Source organism: Asterias amurensis, chromosome 17 (assembly GCF_032118995.1).
Source record: "Asterias amurensis chromosome 17, ASM3211899v1".
In the NCBI taxonomy this organism is placed as follows: domain Eukaryota; kingdom Metazoa; phylum Echinodermata; class Asteroidea; order Forcipulatida; family Asteriidae; genus Asterias; species Asterias amurensis.
Genome location: NC_092664.1, coordinates 10,523,359 through 10,543,584, shown reverse-complemented (window position 1 = coordinate 10,543,584; position 20,226 = coordinate 10,523,359). Strand labels below are relative to the sequence as shown.

General features: G+C 38.2%; 1 protein-coding gene across 2 annotated transcripts; it reads right to left on the bottom strand.

Moving 5' to 3' along the window:
• Positions 1–923: 923 nt before the first annotated feature.
• LOC139949779 (solute carrier organic anion transporter family member 4A1-like) lies at positions 924–20,149 on the bottom strand. Of its 2 annotated transcripts, none has more exons than XM_071948317.1 (11): positions 19,962–20,149; positions 13,538–14,370; positions 12,828–12,927; positions 11,888–12,006; positions 7,850–7,924; positions 7,352–7,537; positions 6,338–6,533; positions 5,810–5,975; positions 3,762–3,934; positions 3,091–3,155; positions 924–1,214 (listed from the first exon to the last, which is right to left on the bottom strand). In XM_071948317.1, exons 2-11 carry the CDS (start codon positions 14,292–14,294, stop codon positions 925–927), a joined length of 2,127 nt encoding a protein of 708 aa, XP_071804418.1. In that variant the 5' UTR covers positions 14,295–14,370; positions 19,962–20,149; the 3' UTR covers position 924. The 2 variants fall into 2 exon arrangements, with proteins under 2 accessions (XP_071804418.1, XP_071804420.1); XM_071948319.1 differs by lacking the exon at positions 19,962–20,149 and adding an exon at positions 16,157–16,333.
• Positions 20,150–20,226: the final 77 nt, after the last annotated feature.

Genomic DNA, 20,226 nt, shown 5'->3' with positions numbered 1-20,226 from the left:
TGGAAGCCCAAATGGAATTGCATTGATCTAGTTTGTGTTTGACGATTTATGTGAGAAAAATTACATTGCTAGACTTGGCTTTTATTACATTTCATTTTTAACAGTAATGGAAATTCAACACGATGAAGCAGTAAAGGGTATTTCTTAAATGTTTTATTTTTATATATATATTTTTTTCTGTTATGCTCATTTGCATTTTTATTTGCCTTTTTTAAACAGTACTTTGTGTTGTAATACCCGTGGTCATTGTTTTGTTTTGGTGCTTGATACACCAGGGAAAATCGCTTAGCTGGCTAAAGAAATAAAATGGAACACGAAAGAGCCCAATTTCAGTGCTGTTTAAAAACAAAATGTTATGCTTACCAGAATAAGGTTACCAGGCATAAAAAGTATCATGTCGCATGAACTATCTATGACTGGTATTCTGCTAAAGTGTTAAGCAAAATAAAACGGCATCTCTCTCTGAAATTCGACCCAAATGTAAACTCTGTGACTTACTCATCAAAGGCAGTGTGTTAATTTATCTTCGCATGGTGTATCCCAACATGCATACAATAACAAACCTGTGAAAATTTGGGCCCATTTGGTCATCGAAGTTTCAAGAAAGTAAAGACACAAATATCATTGTTGCATAGACTCTTGTGCCCAGTCAAAATAGTTTGAAGGGGGAAAGTTATCTCTTTATCTAAAGCAACATAACGTGAAAGGATGTTGTCTATGAAACCGTTTTATAATATCAACAACTTTCCATTGCTCTTTATTGTTGTTAAAAGTTTTATCGTACTTAACTTTTGGATTGGTTACCAGTAAGGTCCTCCCTTTAGGCTGATTGCATGGTAATGAACCTAGTATTAACACATTCCCTTATTCAATGATAAACAAGATACAAAACCCAAAATGAAACAAAAAAAGTCTTGACTGAATCTACATTTCTGTATTTTGCGTCGACACCGTGCTGACTTCCTGCTTCTTGTTGTACGACGGCGTTTTCACTTGCACGTCTTCGACGCTTGGTGGCGGTCTATATGACAACGCACACGCTACGTAGAACAAGATGGAGCCCAGTTTGAGTGACGCTAGCAGGATGAACACATTGATGCTCATGGATGTATTGTCGTACAACCAGCACTGCCTGGAATCACCGCAGGAATTCTCCCATAGGACGCAGGATCTGTCGATGATGGAACCGAAGATGATCGGGCCTGGTACGGTCCCTGGTGAAAATAGTAGCAAGAGGAGAATTTCAAAATGGCGGTTTTACTTGAAAATTCGTTATAAAGAAGGAACCATTTTTTTAATCGATAGGCCTGTCTAGGATACCTAAGTTTAATTTAGATTTCATGTGGGTTTTTTTTGGTTTTTTTGCACAGCATTAAATAAAATACAGTAAATCACCACAGAACATTAGGCCTATGTTTGTGAAATAGAGATGGAAATAATTATGGTTAAAATGTTGTTTCGTGAAATTAACACGAGATTTTCAAATTGTCGGTTTGACTTTAACATTTTTAATAACCAACAGACATGTCTATGAGTCAACAGTCCTATCTAGGATACTGCAAGTTTTTTTAGGTTTCGGACGGGGTTTTTTTACAGTATAAACCCAAGGAAATAAATCACCAACAATAACTTCTACAAAATTATAGAGATGTAAGCCTAAGTAAAGTTAAAACGTTATTGTAAAGACGAGCAGTATTGGTGCCATGCATAGACAAGCAACCATTATTAATAGCAGAACTACTGTGTGTGGCCTTATTCAAGAGAACAGTTTCTTAATAAACAATGGAAATGTTTTGAGTCCAAAATTTCAAGAATATCATAAGTTAAGTTATTACACAGTATAATACCAGTATAATACCAAAGAAAGTAAATCAACAGCGAAACGTATGAAAATAGGAGTGGGAATAAAGTTTAAAATGTGTGTTTATGAACAGTACAGAAGTGTAATTGTGTCAATATTATTTGGTTGCACATAGATGAGCAACTATTGTCAATATCAGAACAAGTGTGTGATGTCATTCAAAAGAAGATCAACTAGTCTTTATAAGAATCACACACTCGGTATCAAAAACACCTAGAACAAACATGGTCCCTATAGAGGGCGCCATTAAACTCGTTTAAGTCCCCTACTCAACACATGTGATACTGCAATGGTATCCATTAAGAAGCAAAGCTTGCAGAAAATTGTCACACTTTGTTCTTTGTTCTATTCAGAGTATCCTAAGGGAAACTCCTAAGTGGAACACTCTTATTAAAAGGTGCCCATCAGCAATTGCAAAATATTTAATAATAGTGAACAGAACAATGAATATGAAATGAGTAGGGTAGATGGCCTTAGCTTTCGATCCAAAACGGACCTTCTGCATGGGCATAAAACAAGTACAAACAAATACACATCCATTTATAGAAAAAGAGAGGGGAAAGGGGATTCAAAGAAGGATCCAGAAAGAGGCGGGACAATTATAGCCAATCAAAGTTTCTATTTCAGAAACACTTGGTGGCTATGATTCATTAGGAGTAAAGTGGTGAGGACAACTAAGGATGTATAGTATGAAAGGATGGATTACTGGACCATAAAAGTAGGTACATCAGGGATGTTGAGTGTAACCTGTTGGAGGAGTGAAGGATGGTCATGTTATTATTGAACACAACGAATATGAATATACAGTGAATATTAATACGCATAAAAAATAGAAGGTGAGTCAAGGTTGATAATCAATACAATAAATAGAATAAAACCCACGCCGGATTAACAAATCAGGAACACGAGAATATATAGACAACATTGCAGCTTGCTTTTGCAGTATTCATCAACAACAACAACAACAACAACAACAACAACAATGCAATACCTTCGACCATACACTAAAAAACAATATCCAGGTTATGAAACTGTGGTCATTAAATGAAACTGACTCCCCTCCACCACCAGCAGCAACTTTACGTTTTTTCCCGATTTGGACTTGGAAAAAGGAGGTGAAACGGATCTGGTGCTGTATGAGTTGGTGTGGTAGCAACGTATTTATAACAGTTTATTTGGCAGTCAAAGTATAGGCATGGCAATATCTGATAAATATGATTGTCTTTTACCTGCGGCGCGGTACATCAGGGACTGCACACCAAGAGCGAGGGCACGTTGTGAATGCGAAACACACCTGCAAAATTAAGTTAGAGACAAAAAGTAGTCTAACTTTAAAAGGAATCATTTAATTTCAACGACGACTGTTTCGATATTTACGAAGAGAGGAAGGGTTCATTCTACTGCATAATTAAAGCACGTCCAAAACCCATAATGGTCAATGCTGGAGAGGACTGACTCGCGGAGTATTCAAACTAACCTGAAACTATGTCAAACTTAGTTAAGGTCAGAGTCCAAATCCCCAATTTTTAACTAATTCTGGGGTCATCCAGACCATAGAAATGGGGATTCAGAGTCAGAAGAACTCGCATTCTGTCATCTCCCTTTAGTGATCTGGAATCAGGGACAATAGCTGTGCACGTCTTGATAAACAATAATAATAAGAAGAAGATGAAGAACACTAATAGTGCGCCGGTATCCAACACAAAAAAGTGATGCTCATGGCGCAAGGAAGAAACGCAACAATTTAATGAAAGGCAGCTGTGAAAAAGTGTGTCTTGGGGGCCTCTTTGAATCATTCATTTAAAAAAAAGATATGCCTATTGAATAACAGTTTCAGCATATACATTCAAAAAGAAGTAAACAAATCAATAATAGGCCTTCTAGCAGGGAAAAGACTAACCTTATTGTGGCTGTAATTGTTGGTACCACAGCAATGAATGTAAAAAGCGCCATTGAGAATACGAGTGCGACGAATACCCACATGGTGGAGCAGTCATCCTCACACTTGCCTCCCAATGCAAAACTAGTGACGTCAGAGCCAGGCGGCGAAATGCAGGCACAATCTGTATAATTCTGATGATTGCAAAAAAAAGTTTGTAAAATAGAGTTACAAACCTTTAGAGACCATTCATCTATGTATAATCATCACAAAATGCTGACACATCGTTACGGTTTTTTTTTTTTTTTGGTAGAATCACTTTGTCTTCAGTAAAAATGTCAACAAAAACATCATGAAACAGAAATTAGGTGAAATACCTTTTCATAATTACTGACAAGGCCAAAGCCAGCGATTTTGAAAATGGCTTAAGTTGCTTTGACCGACAACTTTGTAAGAGTGGTTGAATATATAACGTCTGGGAGCCGCACACTAGCTGCATTTTGGAAGGCACTAAAAACTAACCTCTACAGCGGTTCGGAACTTTTCGTGTGCTCTCGGAGCATTCCAGCACGGTTCGTGACGATCCCCCACGCAGCAGGTTTGGGGAGTTGTTACATAAGAGTAGACTAACCACTAGGACCTGGTTGTTAATGATTTCATGTCTAAATGATGCAAGTACTGCTTCAGACCTCTTTATTCCAGAACATTTGTAGCAGCAGGTTTGGGAAGTTGTTACATAAGAGTGGACTAACCACTGTGACCTGGTTGTTTATATTTTCATGTTTAAAAGATGCAAGCACTGCTTCAGACCTCTTTATTCAAGTACATTTGTAGCAGCAGGTTTGGGTAGTTATTACATAAGAGTGGACTAACCACTAGGACCTGGTTGTTAATGATTTCATGTCTAAAAGATGCAAGTACTGCTTCAGACCTCTTTATTGAAGTACATTTGTAGCAGCAGGTTTGGGGAGTTGTTACATAAGAGTGGACTAACCACTAGGACCTGGTTGTTTATATTTTCATGTTTAAAAGATGCAAGCACTGCTTCAAACCTCTTTATTCAAGTACATTTGTAGCAGCAGGTTTGGGGAGTTGTTACATAAAAGTGGACTAACCACTAGGACCTGGTTGTTAATATGTTCATGTCTAAAAGATCAGTACTGCTTCAGACCTCTATATTAAAGTACATTTGTAGCAGCAAGTTTGGGGAGTTGTTACATATTAGTGGACTAACCACTGGGACCTGCTTGTTTATATTTTCATGTTTAAAAGATGCAAGCACTGCTTCAGACCTCTTTGTTCAAGTACATTTGTAGCAGCAGGTTTAGGGAGTTATTACATAAGAGTGGACTAACCACTAGGACCTGGTTGTTAATATTTTCATGTCTAAAAGATCAGTACTGCTTCAGACCTCTATATTAAAGTACCTTTGTAGCAGCAGGTTTGGGGAGTTGTTACATAAGAGTGGACTAACCACTGGGACCTGCTTGTTTATATTTTCATGTTTAAAAGATGCAAGCACTGCTTCAGACCTCTTTATTCAAGTACATTTGTAGCAGCAGGTTTGGGGAGTGGTTACATAAGAGTGGACTAACCACTAGGACCTGGTTGTTAATATTTTCATGTCTAAAAGATGCAAGCACTGCTTCAGACCTCTTTATTCAAACACATTTGTAGCAGCAGGTTTGGGGAGTTGTTACATAAGAGTGGACTAACCACTAGGACCTGGTTGTTTATATTTTCATGTTTAAAAGATGCAAGCACTGCTTCAGACCTCTTTATTCAAACACATTTGTAGCAGCAGGTTTGGGGAGTTGTTACATAAGAGTGGACTAACCACTAGGACCTGGTTGTTAATATTTTCATGTCTAAAAGATGCAAGCATATGCAAAATGACGTCATAAGGTCATTCTCGCTCGCGTATTCTCCGATGAGCCGAACCGCTATGGAGTTTAATATTTAGTGCCTTCCGCAACTTTTGGGCACCCTCTGACTGACAAATAGTAGAAAAACAGATCTGACCAAATGGTGTTCATTTCACTGGAACACGTCACTGCTCTTCAGCTTACCTGGTATCCCTCCGCGTTCTTGCCGGCATTTACGGCACACCCAGCGTGGCAAGATGAGTAATACATGACGTTATTTGAACCGCAAACCGGGTTGTATGACGTGTCACAAACACAGCCATCGTTACATTCAGCGGTAAGGTTGAATGCTCCTTCGTATGGTAATGATCTATGACAAGAATGGGTAGAAGTTTATTTAGGGGAGCACATTGCCTTAAACTTTCTTAAAATGTTGCTCTTTGGAATTGCTCCTTAATATCTTCTTCAGGAATTTGTCATACCCGTGTTGTAGGTTATAAAAAAATAAAATAAGAGTCAGCAGAACCCGCACCAAAGAGCTGTGGTCGTTCCAAAACGACTCGGTGGTGCGGCACCATAATGTAGCCCGAGCAATAAATGTAGCCTGAGATTTGGACCAGTATGTTCTCTATCGTCTTCCTGCAAAATGGTTTGCTATTCTTTTTAAAATATTCTGCATGTATTAAAATAATCAAAAATTTCGTCAGATTTAGAAGGTATATAGTTACTCACGTATTTTGATATAACGTATTGACACCCGCGAATTTAAGACTAGAGCAGTTGAAGATAAAGCCAACCATAAGGAAGAGTGAGATACAGAGCGTGGCGCAACACAACCGGATCTGACCCAGGAACTTAAGCTGGTATTTCTTGACGATGTACCCGCCGATCAGAGCTCCTAGAAGACCCGATGGGATCGTGATGGCGCCTGGACGATGGAGGGGAAATATAAATTGTGCAAATTATTACATTAAAGATAATGGACACTATTGGTAATTGTCAAAGACCAGTCTTCTCACTTGGTGTATCTCAACATAAGCATAAAATAACAAAACCTGTGAAAATTTGAGCTCAATCGGTCATCTAAGTTGTGAGATAGTAATGAAAGAAAAAAAAACTGCCACACGAAGTTGTGTGTTTACAGATGCTTGATTTCGAGACCTCAAATTCTAAATCTCAAATCTCGAAATCAAATTCTTGGAAAATTTACTTCTTTCTCGAAAACTACTTCACTTCAGAGGAAGCCGTTTCTCAAAAAATTATAATTATACTATCAACCTCTCCCAATTACTCGTTACCAAGTAAGGTTTTATGCTAACAACTATTTTGAGTAATTACCAATAGTGTCCATTGCCTTTAAAGGAAAATTACAGATATGTAGAAAATATACCCGTCTACTATCACAGGTTTACATAAAACTTACACGGTCTAATGATGATGATAGTAGAAAACATCCCTCGAAATATTTCTGGCTGAAATGTCATAAATTTGATGAGAAAAAAACAACTAATTTCCCGTTTGGTGTTTTATTCATTTCTTTTTAATCGATGTCATGCAAAATGTGTAATCGGTTTTTCACTATTTTTTCGTGACCCAGATGGCCGATCGATCTCAAACTTCAACAGGTTTGTCAGTTTTGGTGAGTTACATAAAGTGTTTACACTGCCAAAAAACTGTTTAGAGCAAACGCCAATTCTGTAATGTTCCTTGAACAACAATAATGAAACTCTAAGGTGTCAAATTTACCAGCTATTATCGCTGAGAAACCCGATGTCAGATTGAACTGCGACTCTAAAAACTTGGGTCCGAATGCAGCTATACTGGATAGAATCATCCACTCTGTGATGAGACCCAAGTTGATGAACATAAAGGGCAGATTCTTGAAGAGTGTCCAGATGGCCATGGGAAAATCCTTCACACTTCCAATCATTCCTGCGGGTGAGAAGACGAGTATTGATAAAAGACCTTCAAAGACATGCATTACGCGTGAATGGACGGCGATGTTTACACGAGAGCACCAATAAGTGATGGCTTTTAGATTTCCACTTCGTTTAGGTCCAGCAGATATTATGGCAGGCTCATAAGATGGGATCAAGGGTCTCCAAAATTAAAGTGCTGTAAACAAAATATTCCATTTTTGTTTGATTTTTTCAGCGGTCATGGCTGATCGGTTTTACATAAGTCGAGTTTAAAGAGTTTGTATATAGGCTATTTATTGTACACCGGTTTATGTTTCATCTGTACCTGAATCACTGCGGGCTTCGAAGTCTGTCCCTTTCTGATTCTCAGCCACTTTTGCAGCAAGCACTTTCTTATGATCTGAAGCACAAAAAAACATTAATGAGTAAATGACAGACAATTAACAATATATTAAACCAAGAAAGATAAACAAAGGTTTATTCTTTGTCAAAATTGACGACTCCAGTTGATATTCTGTAGGGAATTGTGTCGTAGATTTGTGCTAATTACATTCAAATGATAATCGTTCATTAAAATGATGAGCGTTAACGCGATCAACTCATCACATGTTATTTAAAGGTATTTTACAGAATAATCGAGGGTTAAAATAACATCGTTTAGTTCCATAATGGAACAGTTTTTATTTTGTGAAATATCCCCTCTGAAATGAGTTCATATTCGAGAAAAAACACCACTAAACCCACCCCCCCCCCCAAAAAAAAAAAAAAAAAAAAAAAAAAAACCAACAGCAACACCAACAAAACAACAACACAACAACAACAGCAGCAGCAGCAGCAACACAACAAAACAAACGCAACAACAACAACAACAAACGCAAAGCTGATTTGGAATGTTACAACCATTAGGGCCGGCTGTGAATTTCACATCATAAACATTATGCATGGGTTATCACCCTCTCTTTTTTTTTCCTGACTCGCACAAAAACGGATAACGCCCAGATTTTCACAAGTTTGTTATTATTTCATGTATTTAATCACACAAAAAATTGACACTTTCTGCAAACATTTTGTCAGCTCTAGCCTTGAAAAATAAAAATTAAATGACGTGTGTATAAGCTCTCTCATTCAATGATGTGAAAAGGTGTTAGAAAGGCCATGATTATATCGTTGTATTCACTCTGTTGAGCAATCATGTATTAAATATGCACCAAGGTAGATCAATATCCCTATTATATTTTAATATTGTATGTTTATCCCTTCGCCAAACGTGCCGGCAGATCGATTTTATTATTGAATATTCTAGTCGTGTGTTTACAGTCCATCCACAATACTGGCCTTGCTCGTGAGGCTCGTGTTTAAGTAGTTCAAATCAACGCTTTGTCATTGAAGGCTAAATTCTATAGCCCGGTGTTGACGCTCTTTATTAATACCAGAAATATTTGTGTGTTTGTTTGCTCATCAAATAGATGACCAAAAGAGATTTCTGTTATACACTAACAGGAACATTACAGAATTGGTTTTTGCTAACAAACAGTTGCTGGCAGTGTAAGCACTTTATGTAATCCACCATATACATAAACTGACAAATCTGTAGAAGTTTGAGATTGATCGGCCATTCTGTGACACGAGAGAATAGTGAAAAACCGATTACAAATTTTGCATTACATCGATGCCAAAATAAAAATGAAGAAAACGCTCACTGAGCGGAAAAACTCCAAACGCGAAGTTAGATTATTTTTTCTCATCAAATATGACATTTCAGACCGAATAATTTCAAGGGATGTTTTCAATTATCATCATGAATAGACCTTGTAAGTTTTATGTAAGTCCGTGAGATTCACGATTTTTGTTTCTTACCAATTCTGTAACATTCATGTAAATCGCGCATTAATTATGAGGTACCTCGACATGTTTAATTATCAATTGGATATCTAGATTGAGGTTTTGTGCACTGAGTGTTGTCTTTTAAAGCTATCTTGTAATACTATCTTGCTACAATTAATACTCGAGTATTAATTTAGAGGTGGAAGTGCGTTATATAAGCAAGTTGGGCATGATGACGTTCGATAATGTGGATTTCCCAACTGCATTTGCATAAGCCAGAGGCAGATGTGGTGGACACAATATTATAATATTAAAGGAACACGTTGCCTTGGATCGGTCGAGTTGGTCTTTGAAAAACCTTTGTAACCGTTTTGTATAAAATGCATGGGTAGAAAGATGTTGTAAAAGTAGAATACAGTGATCCACACAAACATGCCTCGAAATTGCACAGTTTTCCTTTTACCTCGTCGACTAACACGGTCGGCCATTTATGGGAGTCAAAGTTTTGACTCCCATAAATGGCAGACCGTGTTAGTTCGCACAATATATTTCGAGGCAATCTTGAGTGGATCATTGTATTCTACTTTTAAAACATCTTTCCAACCATATGCATTTTATATTCAAAAAAGGGTTACAAACGCTTTTTAAAGACCAACTCGTCCGATTCAAGGCAACGTGTTCCTTTAATAGATTATCCACCACACCCCAACAGGGCTGATAATTGATGGGTGGAAAAACCTCTGTTCATTTATAAATAGTCCATTCACGTGAAATATTTAATAACCATTAACGTTTAATTAATAACCATTATTGTTTTTTTGTTTATGTCATCAGCTATGGGTTACGTGAGAGAATGAATGTGGTTTGATTATCCCCCCTTTAAATATGGCAATAAACACTGACTTGAAATGTAGAAGTAGGCCTAGGCCTACATCATACAATTTCGAAATCATTTTGAGAATCCTTTTAACTAGTGAAGTAATATCGAAAATGGAAAACATATATCAGCTTTGATCCCCGAGATCTGAGAAGCGTTACTGACAGTAACGGTTCTCATATTATGTATTCCAATACGGGTTATTCTTCCTTCATGGATATAATCACTCCGAAGTTTCAGCATATCTCAAAAACGTTACAGTGCCTTTTGAAATGATTTTTTTTTTTCACAGGTTTTTAGTTTCATTGTATATTTCTATACAGGAATAAAATAATCAAACGGTTCAAGAACCACGTGGATTGTATAGTTATTTTCTCTTTAGTAAGCCTCAAAAAGCCAGTGTTCTAAGATGTTTTTTTCACAGGTTTGTTTCATTGTATATTTTTATATTTATACAGGAATAAAACAATCAAGTGGTTCAAAAACCACATGGGTTATGTACGTTCTGTTTGGTAAGCCTCTAAAAGCTGTTCAAGATAGAAACAGCAAAACTGTACAGTGATTAAAAAAATGCACTGGTTGCACTCGGGTCAAACCTACAACAATGCATTATAAAATACGTTTGTATGTAGATACTTGTTTAAAGGGAAGGTACACGTTTGGTAATTACTCAAAACAAATATTAACTTAAAAACTGACTCGGTAAAGAGCATTGGAGAGCTGTTGATAGTATAAAACATTGTGAGAAACGGCTCCCTCTGAAGTAGCACAGATTTTGAAATAGAGGTAATTTCTAACTAAAATAATAAAAGACTTCTAGGTAGAAGTCTTTTATTCCTATCTGAAAGCACACAAATTCGTCCAACAGGGGTGTTTTTTTTTTCTTTCATCATTTCTCCAAACTCCGACGACCAATCAAGCTCAAATTCTCACAGGTTTGTTATTTTATGCATAGGTACACCAAGTGAGAAGACTAGTCTTTGACAATTTACCAATATAGTGTACCTTCCCTTTAATGCTCTCTTCGACTTTACACTTAATAACTTACGCTCTAGATATTCCCATTAAGGGAACGCTGAAGTGGATGTAACAAAGCAAATGGTGTTTTTGCGGCATTATAAATGGAATCCAAGTGTGTTAAGGGTCAGTTTTGTGAACCTGCGTGTTGCAGGCTGTGTTTAAGGTGTTGTGTCAGCATGCAGTGGTCACAGTTGAAACCAGTTTGGGGGCTCAATGTGTGGAATGGTGCACTTCCCCCACTGTGTGTCTTCATTGTGTATACCTGGAATCTTGGGAATTCCTTTGAGGGATTTAGGGGGAATACTTCTGTACACAAGGAAAACAGTCAGTGTTGACCTTTCTCTATGGTTAATTTATGAGAATATGTGGGGATACACACTGCCCCATATCGGGCATTTTATACTATGCAAGTTGAGCTCAAAAATTTAAACAAGCGCAAACAATTGACAAACTTCACTTGGACTTTCATTTTCAAAACATTCGCAGCTCCAGTCTGTAGCAACAGAGGATTTTAAAGAAACTTGTGTCAAGTGAACAACTGCTTTGCTGTGCTATGACTTTATTCGGACATTCATTTACAATGCCAACTTTCAAATGTTGTCCCTATATATTGGGACGCACAATCAGAAAATGACCTCTCACCTTTCAGGTATCTTGGGAATCCATATAAGGGCATGACGACGAGTATTCCCAAACAGGCTGGCATGACGAGACCCAGCCACCACGCGCCGATCCATAGTGGATGATCTGCATTTATTCCTCTGCAAAGAGCAGCAAAAAACATTACACATTAAAACGCAGTTGCACTTTGCCAAATTGAATTTTGCGTTTTGCTACGAGTTTATCCGTCTCGTCCAGCAATTCCATCCAGTGACAATCTCAATGGTTGATCGACACAATCTCCAAAATGGTGGGATCGTATAAGTTGTGTAAAACGTTGACCAAAAATGTTAAGTACATTTTAGTGAAGTGCCTTATTGAACATAATTACGAGGTGAAGTTTGGACAAGAGAAATGGAAGTCATTTTAAAAGTGGTATTATATTCTGCGACAATGCTTGTACAAAATGCATTCATTTTTTCTTAATATAATTCACTCATATTCCACACATTGTTTGTTGAACAATTTTCACAAAAAAATCACAGTACAGATACGGAAACTCGCCCACCCCGGTCTCTAAAACGTTGTGTAAACCCCAAATGTGACAATACCTTGAAAGTCGATTATACAAACGGGCGGGGAACGAATATTTTGGAAACGACGCTACGAACCGTCCTACAATTATCCATATGGGACTCCTATATTAAATTTAGGAGCGTTCGGGCGAAATAAAGGATGACACGTGGCGCGATTTCACCAATCTTTAATATGACATACATCATGTTCGTGTTCTTTAGGAATTGTGGTGATTCTGAACAGAACAAGTGGTTTGAAAACTCGACGTTTCGATCAGTATGCTCTGACCGTCTTCATGAGAATGTATACATCCCTAATGTTTCCCACCGTGGAAGTAAAAAAAAATCATTTAAAATGAAATGTTCAGAAGCTAAATCGAAACAGATGACAAGGAGGATTTACTTACTCGTTAGGCTCCTTAGGGAAGTCTGTATATATTCCTAGGAACAGACCACCGACAAGATATCCGATTGCTGGACCCAGAGTAGTAACGGCCTGGAAAACACCTGTTATATGTACCAACAATAATAGAGATTTGTATAATTATTATCTTCAATGAAAATCTGTAATGTTCATTTTGTTCATATTTATGAAAAATTGATTATGACGAGAGTTCGTAAAAATAATTATAAAATGCAGTAGAGTTGAAAAACATGGACAAGAAAAGTTATATTTCTTTTTCCGTTATGGTTTTCCGGATATCTGAATACTATTAGTATATTGGCTTATTCAAATCTGCTTGTAGCAGCTTAACAGGCTGAACAAGCAGATGAACAAGGAGCAAAAACGCAAACATCAAGATAAAACTATAGTAGATAACATTAAATATACTCAATAACAGCGGACAATACACAACAGAGATAAAATCATCCAAGAGTCAAGGCAATGTCAAGATCACCTACATTTTGTTTGTAGGTGATCTTCCCAAATAATGAGTTTAAGTCATAATTATGATTTCGAATTGCGCAAATCAAGGAATTGAGATTCAGTAACTAGACGACAATATTCCAGTCATTGTAAAATCAGCGTTTAGCTTTGGTAGGATTCGAACCCACAACCTTGTGATTGCAAGTCCTGCAGTCTAATCACTAGACCATAGTGAACATGTTTACTCACCTACATAAAGTGACACGCTCACCGGATTGACGTTTTCATCAAGATACGTCACACCAAGTGTGTACAGAGGTGAGGCACCTATTCCATGCAGCGCCTGCGCCGCCACAAACATCCAGAAATAGTTACTTAAACTAGTATCCCCAGCATTGCAGCCCGGAACTTCGGCCCGGTTCGGATCGCACGTGTCGACATCAGACGGCATGACGTCATAGTCTGGTGTCAGGAAGTGTGGCAGCATGAATACGATGGAGCCTAGAACAAAGATCAGGGAACCAGTTCCTAGCCACTTGGGCTTGTGGCTCTTCTCACCAATGTACGTGACGAAGACGATGATGACCATGACGGAGAAATCGTAACAGCTGCTGATGGATCCGCTCTGGACGCTCGGCAGGGAGAACCGTTTCTCCAGCGTAGACGTGATGACGTAGATGAAACCATTCACCGTCATGCCCTGCACGAGGGCGAACCAACTCAGGAACACCAGGTACCCCTTGGGGTTGTTCAGGAACTGAAGACACCCTGGCCGGAACCCGAGCCAGCCGTACCTCACGTAGTCATCCGGATCGTCCGAAGATGCACTCATTCTCCGGGTTTTTCCTCCATTGAGATTCCGGATCTCCACTTCGCCCCGCCCATGGGTGCTATCCCCATTCTGATAGTTTGATGTCTCCATCTCGTTGTTGTAACTGGGGTTGTTAAAACCGTTTTCGACTTCCCCGCCCCCAGACGTTAACACGGCGGTATTTTCTTTATCCATTGGCTACCTCTCTGCCATTATTTTCTCATAGATAGGTAAACTATTGAGCTTGTGGTTTATGTTCGGCTAAAGTTACCTGCAAGTAAGCATAAACAAAATGACCCGTTAGAATAACATAGCTCAAGTGTATTGAAGCTCCAAGGAAAGGACACACTACTCCGCCATAATGTTACACGCTAAAAACTCCCGAGTCAGAATTGACGCGGATTCTGGGGTCACTATACAGATCCAGAAATGGGTCAGGCAACACAGGACGAAGATCGGACGAAGAACACAAGACGAAGATTCTGACCCGTAAATTTTGGTGTGTTTTTTTATGAGTGATCGCCTTGTTCGTCCGGCCTTCATCAGGCAAACCCAGGGGCATTTTTTTTTTCGTACCACACGCTGGCCACGGGTTCAACAGTGAAGGGATCTGGGAAAGCGCCCATACCTTATGCGTGTATGCTATGGCCAGCGTGTGGTACAAACAAAAACATTGCACACAGGGGCACATTGTCACTTACACATGTGGCTGAAATAGGGCTACCCTTCACAGTCAACAAGGATGCATGCTTTGGTATCATCCACCAAGAGCCTGGCTGGTAGAGGTATAGCAGAATGCACCTACGCTATTGAGAAGTTGGTCAACAATTGAATGAACAACGTTTTACGGGGTGCTCTAAATATAACAACTCGAACTTTATCGAAGACAATGTGACGACGCCCTTCCAGCAATGAGGTCACCTTCCGTATGACCTTTGCCTTTGGGGTCAGCAAACTTTCTGGGGCACATTAAACTCGGATAATACAATAACTACTACTCAGACTTAATCATGTATTTACAGGTCTTCGATTATGTGAAACAACAAGGTCAAACATTAACAAGTAAACACAAATCCTGATACCAGAAACCGAAACAACAATGGCTTTCATGTTCCTTGTGCAAATTAAATCAAAGCCGAGGTAAACAAAACAAACAGAATGTGTTGTTAGGATATTACTGATGCGCAAGTCTCGTACGTATTCGAACATTTGGGCCCGTTTCAAGGCTCTACTGGCCTGGGCCCAATTTCATAGGGCTGCTAAGCACAAAAAATTGCTTAGCATGAAATTTCTTCCTTGATAATAACAGGATTACCAACAAAATTTTCAAGTGATTTTCAGGATAAGCAAACAATAGCTGAATACCAATAACAATATGCAACAAATGGAAATTTTGTTTGTAATCCTGTTATTATCAAGGAAGAAATTTCATGCTAAGCAAATTTTTGTGCTTAGCAGCTCTATGAAATTGGGCTCTGGTATTTACTCAAAATTATTGTAAGCATCAAAACCGATTTGGTAACGAGCAATAGAGAGTTGTTGTAGTATAAAACATTGTGAGAAACGGCCTTCTCTGAAGTAACGTAGTTTGTGAGAAAGAGGTAGTTTCACACTCAAATATTAAGAAGCATTTTTAATATGCACCTGTCAAAGTAATGCAAGAGGGGTGTTTTTCCATTATTCTCTTGCAACTTCGAAGGCCAATTCTGCCCAAACTTTCATAGGTTTGTTATTTTATGCATATCTTGAGATACACCAAGTAATGAGAAGACTGGTCTTTTGACAATTACCAAATGTGTCCAGTGCCTTTGAAGGTGCATAATATTGTTCCCTTCGTCGTGCGTTAAAGAAAGCATGAGGGACCATGAAGTAATTGAAAGGAACCCTTCCTCCGGACCCATTGATCTATATTATATTGATGGAGGTCAAAAGTTGGACCTAAGTGGTCACAACAAATTCTAAACCGTTATTATTCCGAACAATGTATGAAACAACAAGAGAAACTTATGGGTACATTTTGAAGCGATTTAGTTAGGGTTAACAATGTACATACTTACATAAACAGTACATCAGGTAATAAACCACAAGAGACGTTAGTTAACCCACAGATGTCGTTGGTTCAATTCCCGCTCCCGGCAGACAAACTGTCTTTTTTAAACCCAAACAACAAATTACATACACAGCATGCAACTTCAATGAGGCAAACAGTGGATAATATCCCACCAATGTTGTATGACCTGCAATGTGTCTCTAACTCCAGGTGGGTTTGGTTCCACCCTGAAAAAAAAATCAGCCCATATTCATGTTGACTTAGTTTATCACGTTGCGGTGTGCAGCATGATTGTAATCGCTGATAATATAAAAACCTTCATTACACCGTGTTAGGTCTATAAAAAAAAATAAAAAAATTAAAAAAACATGTACTGCGTCCCGCCGGCTTCCCTTTTAAGAGTCCGCTTCCTTTTTCATATAGGATTATAAACAAAATTCAAAAGATGATACAATATTTTAACGATAATAACATAAATGTAAGCCAAGCCTGTTGTCTAAAAAGAAAAACAATTTCCTTTTTCCTTTTTCAAAAAGGCAGGACACTAAACACGTTTTTTATTTGCTGTTGGCCTTACTCATCGTTGCACAGTTGGATGTAGTATTTCCACTTGTTATCATATCGCTAATCATTAACTATAATCATATAACTGTAACGATAAGGCATTTATTTTTATAAGCACGAGGGTTTAATGTTTATTTTCTTTGTTGGCTTTTGGTTATGGTACAACCATAATAACGTTATAAAGTCACGTGCGGTCAATTTGTTGGAGCAAATAAAACCTCCATGAACTAGGTTCCCACTATGTCAGGTTTGCAAACTCTTATTCTCTTATAAATTCTCAAATGTTGGGTTTTCTCGCCTACAGGCCCTTTAATCGATTCAGTAATAATTAAAAACAAAAAGTATGCCATGTGTTTTGGCCGGATTTTCTCCATAAACAAAACACTGACACAACATTCAGTTGTCGATATAATGGCAGAGGGTGTCCTCCTGCAAATCAACCAACTTATTTGACTTCAAAGAACCGAACAAGAAAACGAGAGAGACAATTAAACACAAGTAGGATAGATGAATTAAAGGCAGTTACTCAAAATAATTATTAGTATAAAACCTTACTTTGTGACGAGTAACGGGGAGAGGTTGATGGTATAAAACATTGTGAGAAACGGCTCCCTCTGAAGTGACATAGTTTTCAAGAAAGAAGCAATTTTCCACGAATTTGATTTCGAGACCTCACATTTTAGAACTTGAGGTCTCGAAATCAACCATCTAAACGCACACAACTATGTGCGACAAGGGTGTTTTTTCTTTCATTATTATCTCGCAAGTTCGATGGCCGATTGAGCTCAAATTTTCACAGGTTTGTCATTTTATGCATATGTTGAGATACACCAAGTAAGAAGACTGGTCTTTGACAATTACCAATAGTGTCCACAGCCTTTAAGATCGTATGGGCATATCTTGTCAATGATAGAGAAGAGGTTTTTTCTCCTGCTGCTGAGTGAAGTAAAATCAACCAATTATTGGGCCCCTAACAGGAAAATGGGAGACAAAACACAAGATGGTGGAGGATGAAAGAACTAAGAATTAGGGGCATTGATTGTCAACAACAAAACTCAGGATACAGTGAAATGTTAAATTGATGAAGAGGCTTTCCTCTTGCAGCTTTTAATTATTAGTATCAATTATTCGGCATTCACACATACAATAAGGAGCACGACAAAACTCAAAATGACAAGGGAACATAGAGAAGAAAAAAACTAGCAACACATGCCAGGGGAAAAGAGGCCAAGTGAAGTAGGCCAGACAGGATAGAAAAGAAAGGGTTACCAGGTGAAATGCAGTGTCATCTTTTCTATGAGATTAAAGACAGTGATCACTATTGGTAATTGTCAAAGACCAGTCTTCTCTCTTGGTGTATCTCAACATATGCATAAAATAACAAACCTGTGAAAATTTGAGCTCGATCGGTCGTCGGAGTTGCAAGAAAACTATGAAAGAAAAAAACACCCTTGTCACACGAAGTTGTGTGCGTGTAGATGGTTGATTTCGAGACCTCAAGTTCTAAACTTGAGGTCTCGAAATCAAATTCGTGGAAAATTACTCCCTTCTCCAAAACTAGGTCACTTCAGTGGGAGCTGTTTCTCACAACGTTTTATACCATCAGCCTCTCCCCATTACTCGTTACAAAGTAAGGTTTTATGCCAATAATTATTTTGAGTAATTACCAATAGTGTCCACTGCCTTTAAGCCAATTATTCATTGCCTATATTATGCCCGCACTTTTGACTGTTGCATAACTCACCTAACAAAATACAACTCGCTTTGTTGTGTAATCGACCACCAAATGCATGGGGCAAGTCAGATAGGAATGTAGCTTTTGCATGTAGATTGTTCCTTTTGTAATCCCCAAATGTATCTCAATCAATGATGGGAAATTTCAGTGGATAAAAGGAACACGAGGATTTGAGGCTCAGTTCCATGGTCTCCGAACAACTCCAGAGTCCAGGGTTAAAACCACATGAAACCAATGTAAAGTTACGCCAATTGGTCTGTGTATCTGGAGGTATCATGAAGACATCAACCAGACGGTGTTCCTAGTCCATGGCGCATTATTATCTTTAGTAGTAGTACATTTCTATTATGTAAATATTAAACTCAACGACAGACCTATTGTGGTGTAGTGTACCATGATAATACTATACAACTGTATAGCTCTGTTGTATAAGGCCTATACTGTTCCTTTCTCTATGGTTGTGTAGTGCAATTACACCTGTATGAGTGGATAGCATAAACTTTCGCTTTACAGTTTGTTTATAGTCAAAATAAACATCTATATTTAGCTGTTAGAGTGGGAGCATAAATAATTACCAGGGACATCACAAACTCTGAAACAAATCTATTCTTATTATGATTTGTCTAATTCATACACATCCATTTGCCTGAGTCATACACATTCATTTGCCTTGCCCCCCCCCCCTTCCCCCATCCACTCAGAACTGAGATTTTTAAAATCTAATTTTAAGAAATGTTGTTATCATCTTGAAACAGTTATTATCGCCTATTCATCACCTTTTTTTAAACTATCTATTTTTTGTTATATTATTATTTTACTACAACATTTCGCTAAACTTCAAGACACGGATAACTTTCCGTATGGCGCCACCACATTTTCACTCATTTTTACAAAAAGAGATATATCAATCAGGTAAATTAGATACTATATTATTTTATTTCGAATGAAAAAGTGGTGGCGCCATACGGAAACTTTTCCCGATTACCAACCAAATTTCCATTTGTTGCATAAATTGCTTGTTGCTGATTCAGCTGTTGTTTGCTTATCCTGAAAATCACGTGGAAATTTGGCTGGTATTCCTGTTTTTATGAATGTAGACATTTTTAAGCAAATTTGTGTGCTTAGCAGCTCTATGAAATTGGGCCCAACCGATGCGATACAACAGCAGGTGCAGCTGTGAAGTGAAGCTACACATTGGCAACGAGTATGCTGGGCAATGGAAACAACAAATTGTGGTATGACAGAATTGGTATTGCTGCAACCCTGACACGTTATCTTTTACAAGAATAATGAAGGTTTAAACGGTCAGTTAATACAGTGAACCATTGAGGTGACAAATGCACTGTGGCAGTGAGTGTCCATGCCTTTATGGTGGCAAGGGCTTCAAGGGGGAGGGACGCGGTGCCCCTGTTCATATTATTTCGGTGGCCGGGAAATACAATTCTCAAACTCTGCTACAAAGAAGCGTAGCTTACTATTCAATTTGTCCGCTTATAAATATATTATTTCCTACCTGAAGTTGATGAAAGTCCAGATTATCTTGTCCCTGCTACAGGTACAGATGAAAGAGAAGGCAATTAACGGTTCACGGGGAGAGCAACGGTTCAGCGACTAAAATATAACAGTCGACCCTTTGGCTTCAACCCCTTGTCGTAGTACAAAAGAGTTCATGACTCACACAACGGCTGATGTATGTCTAAAACCTGCACATTGATCTGTACAATAGTGACCGTAAACATTATTGAATATGTGCATGACAAAGCCGTTGAGTAAGGGAG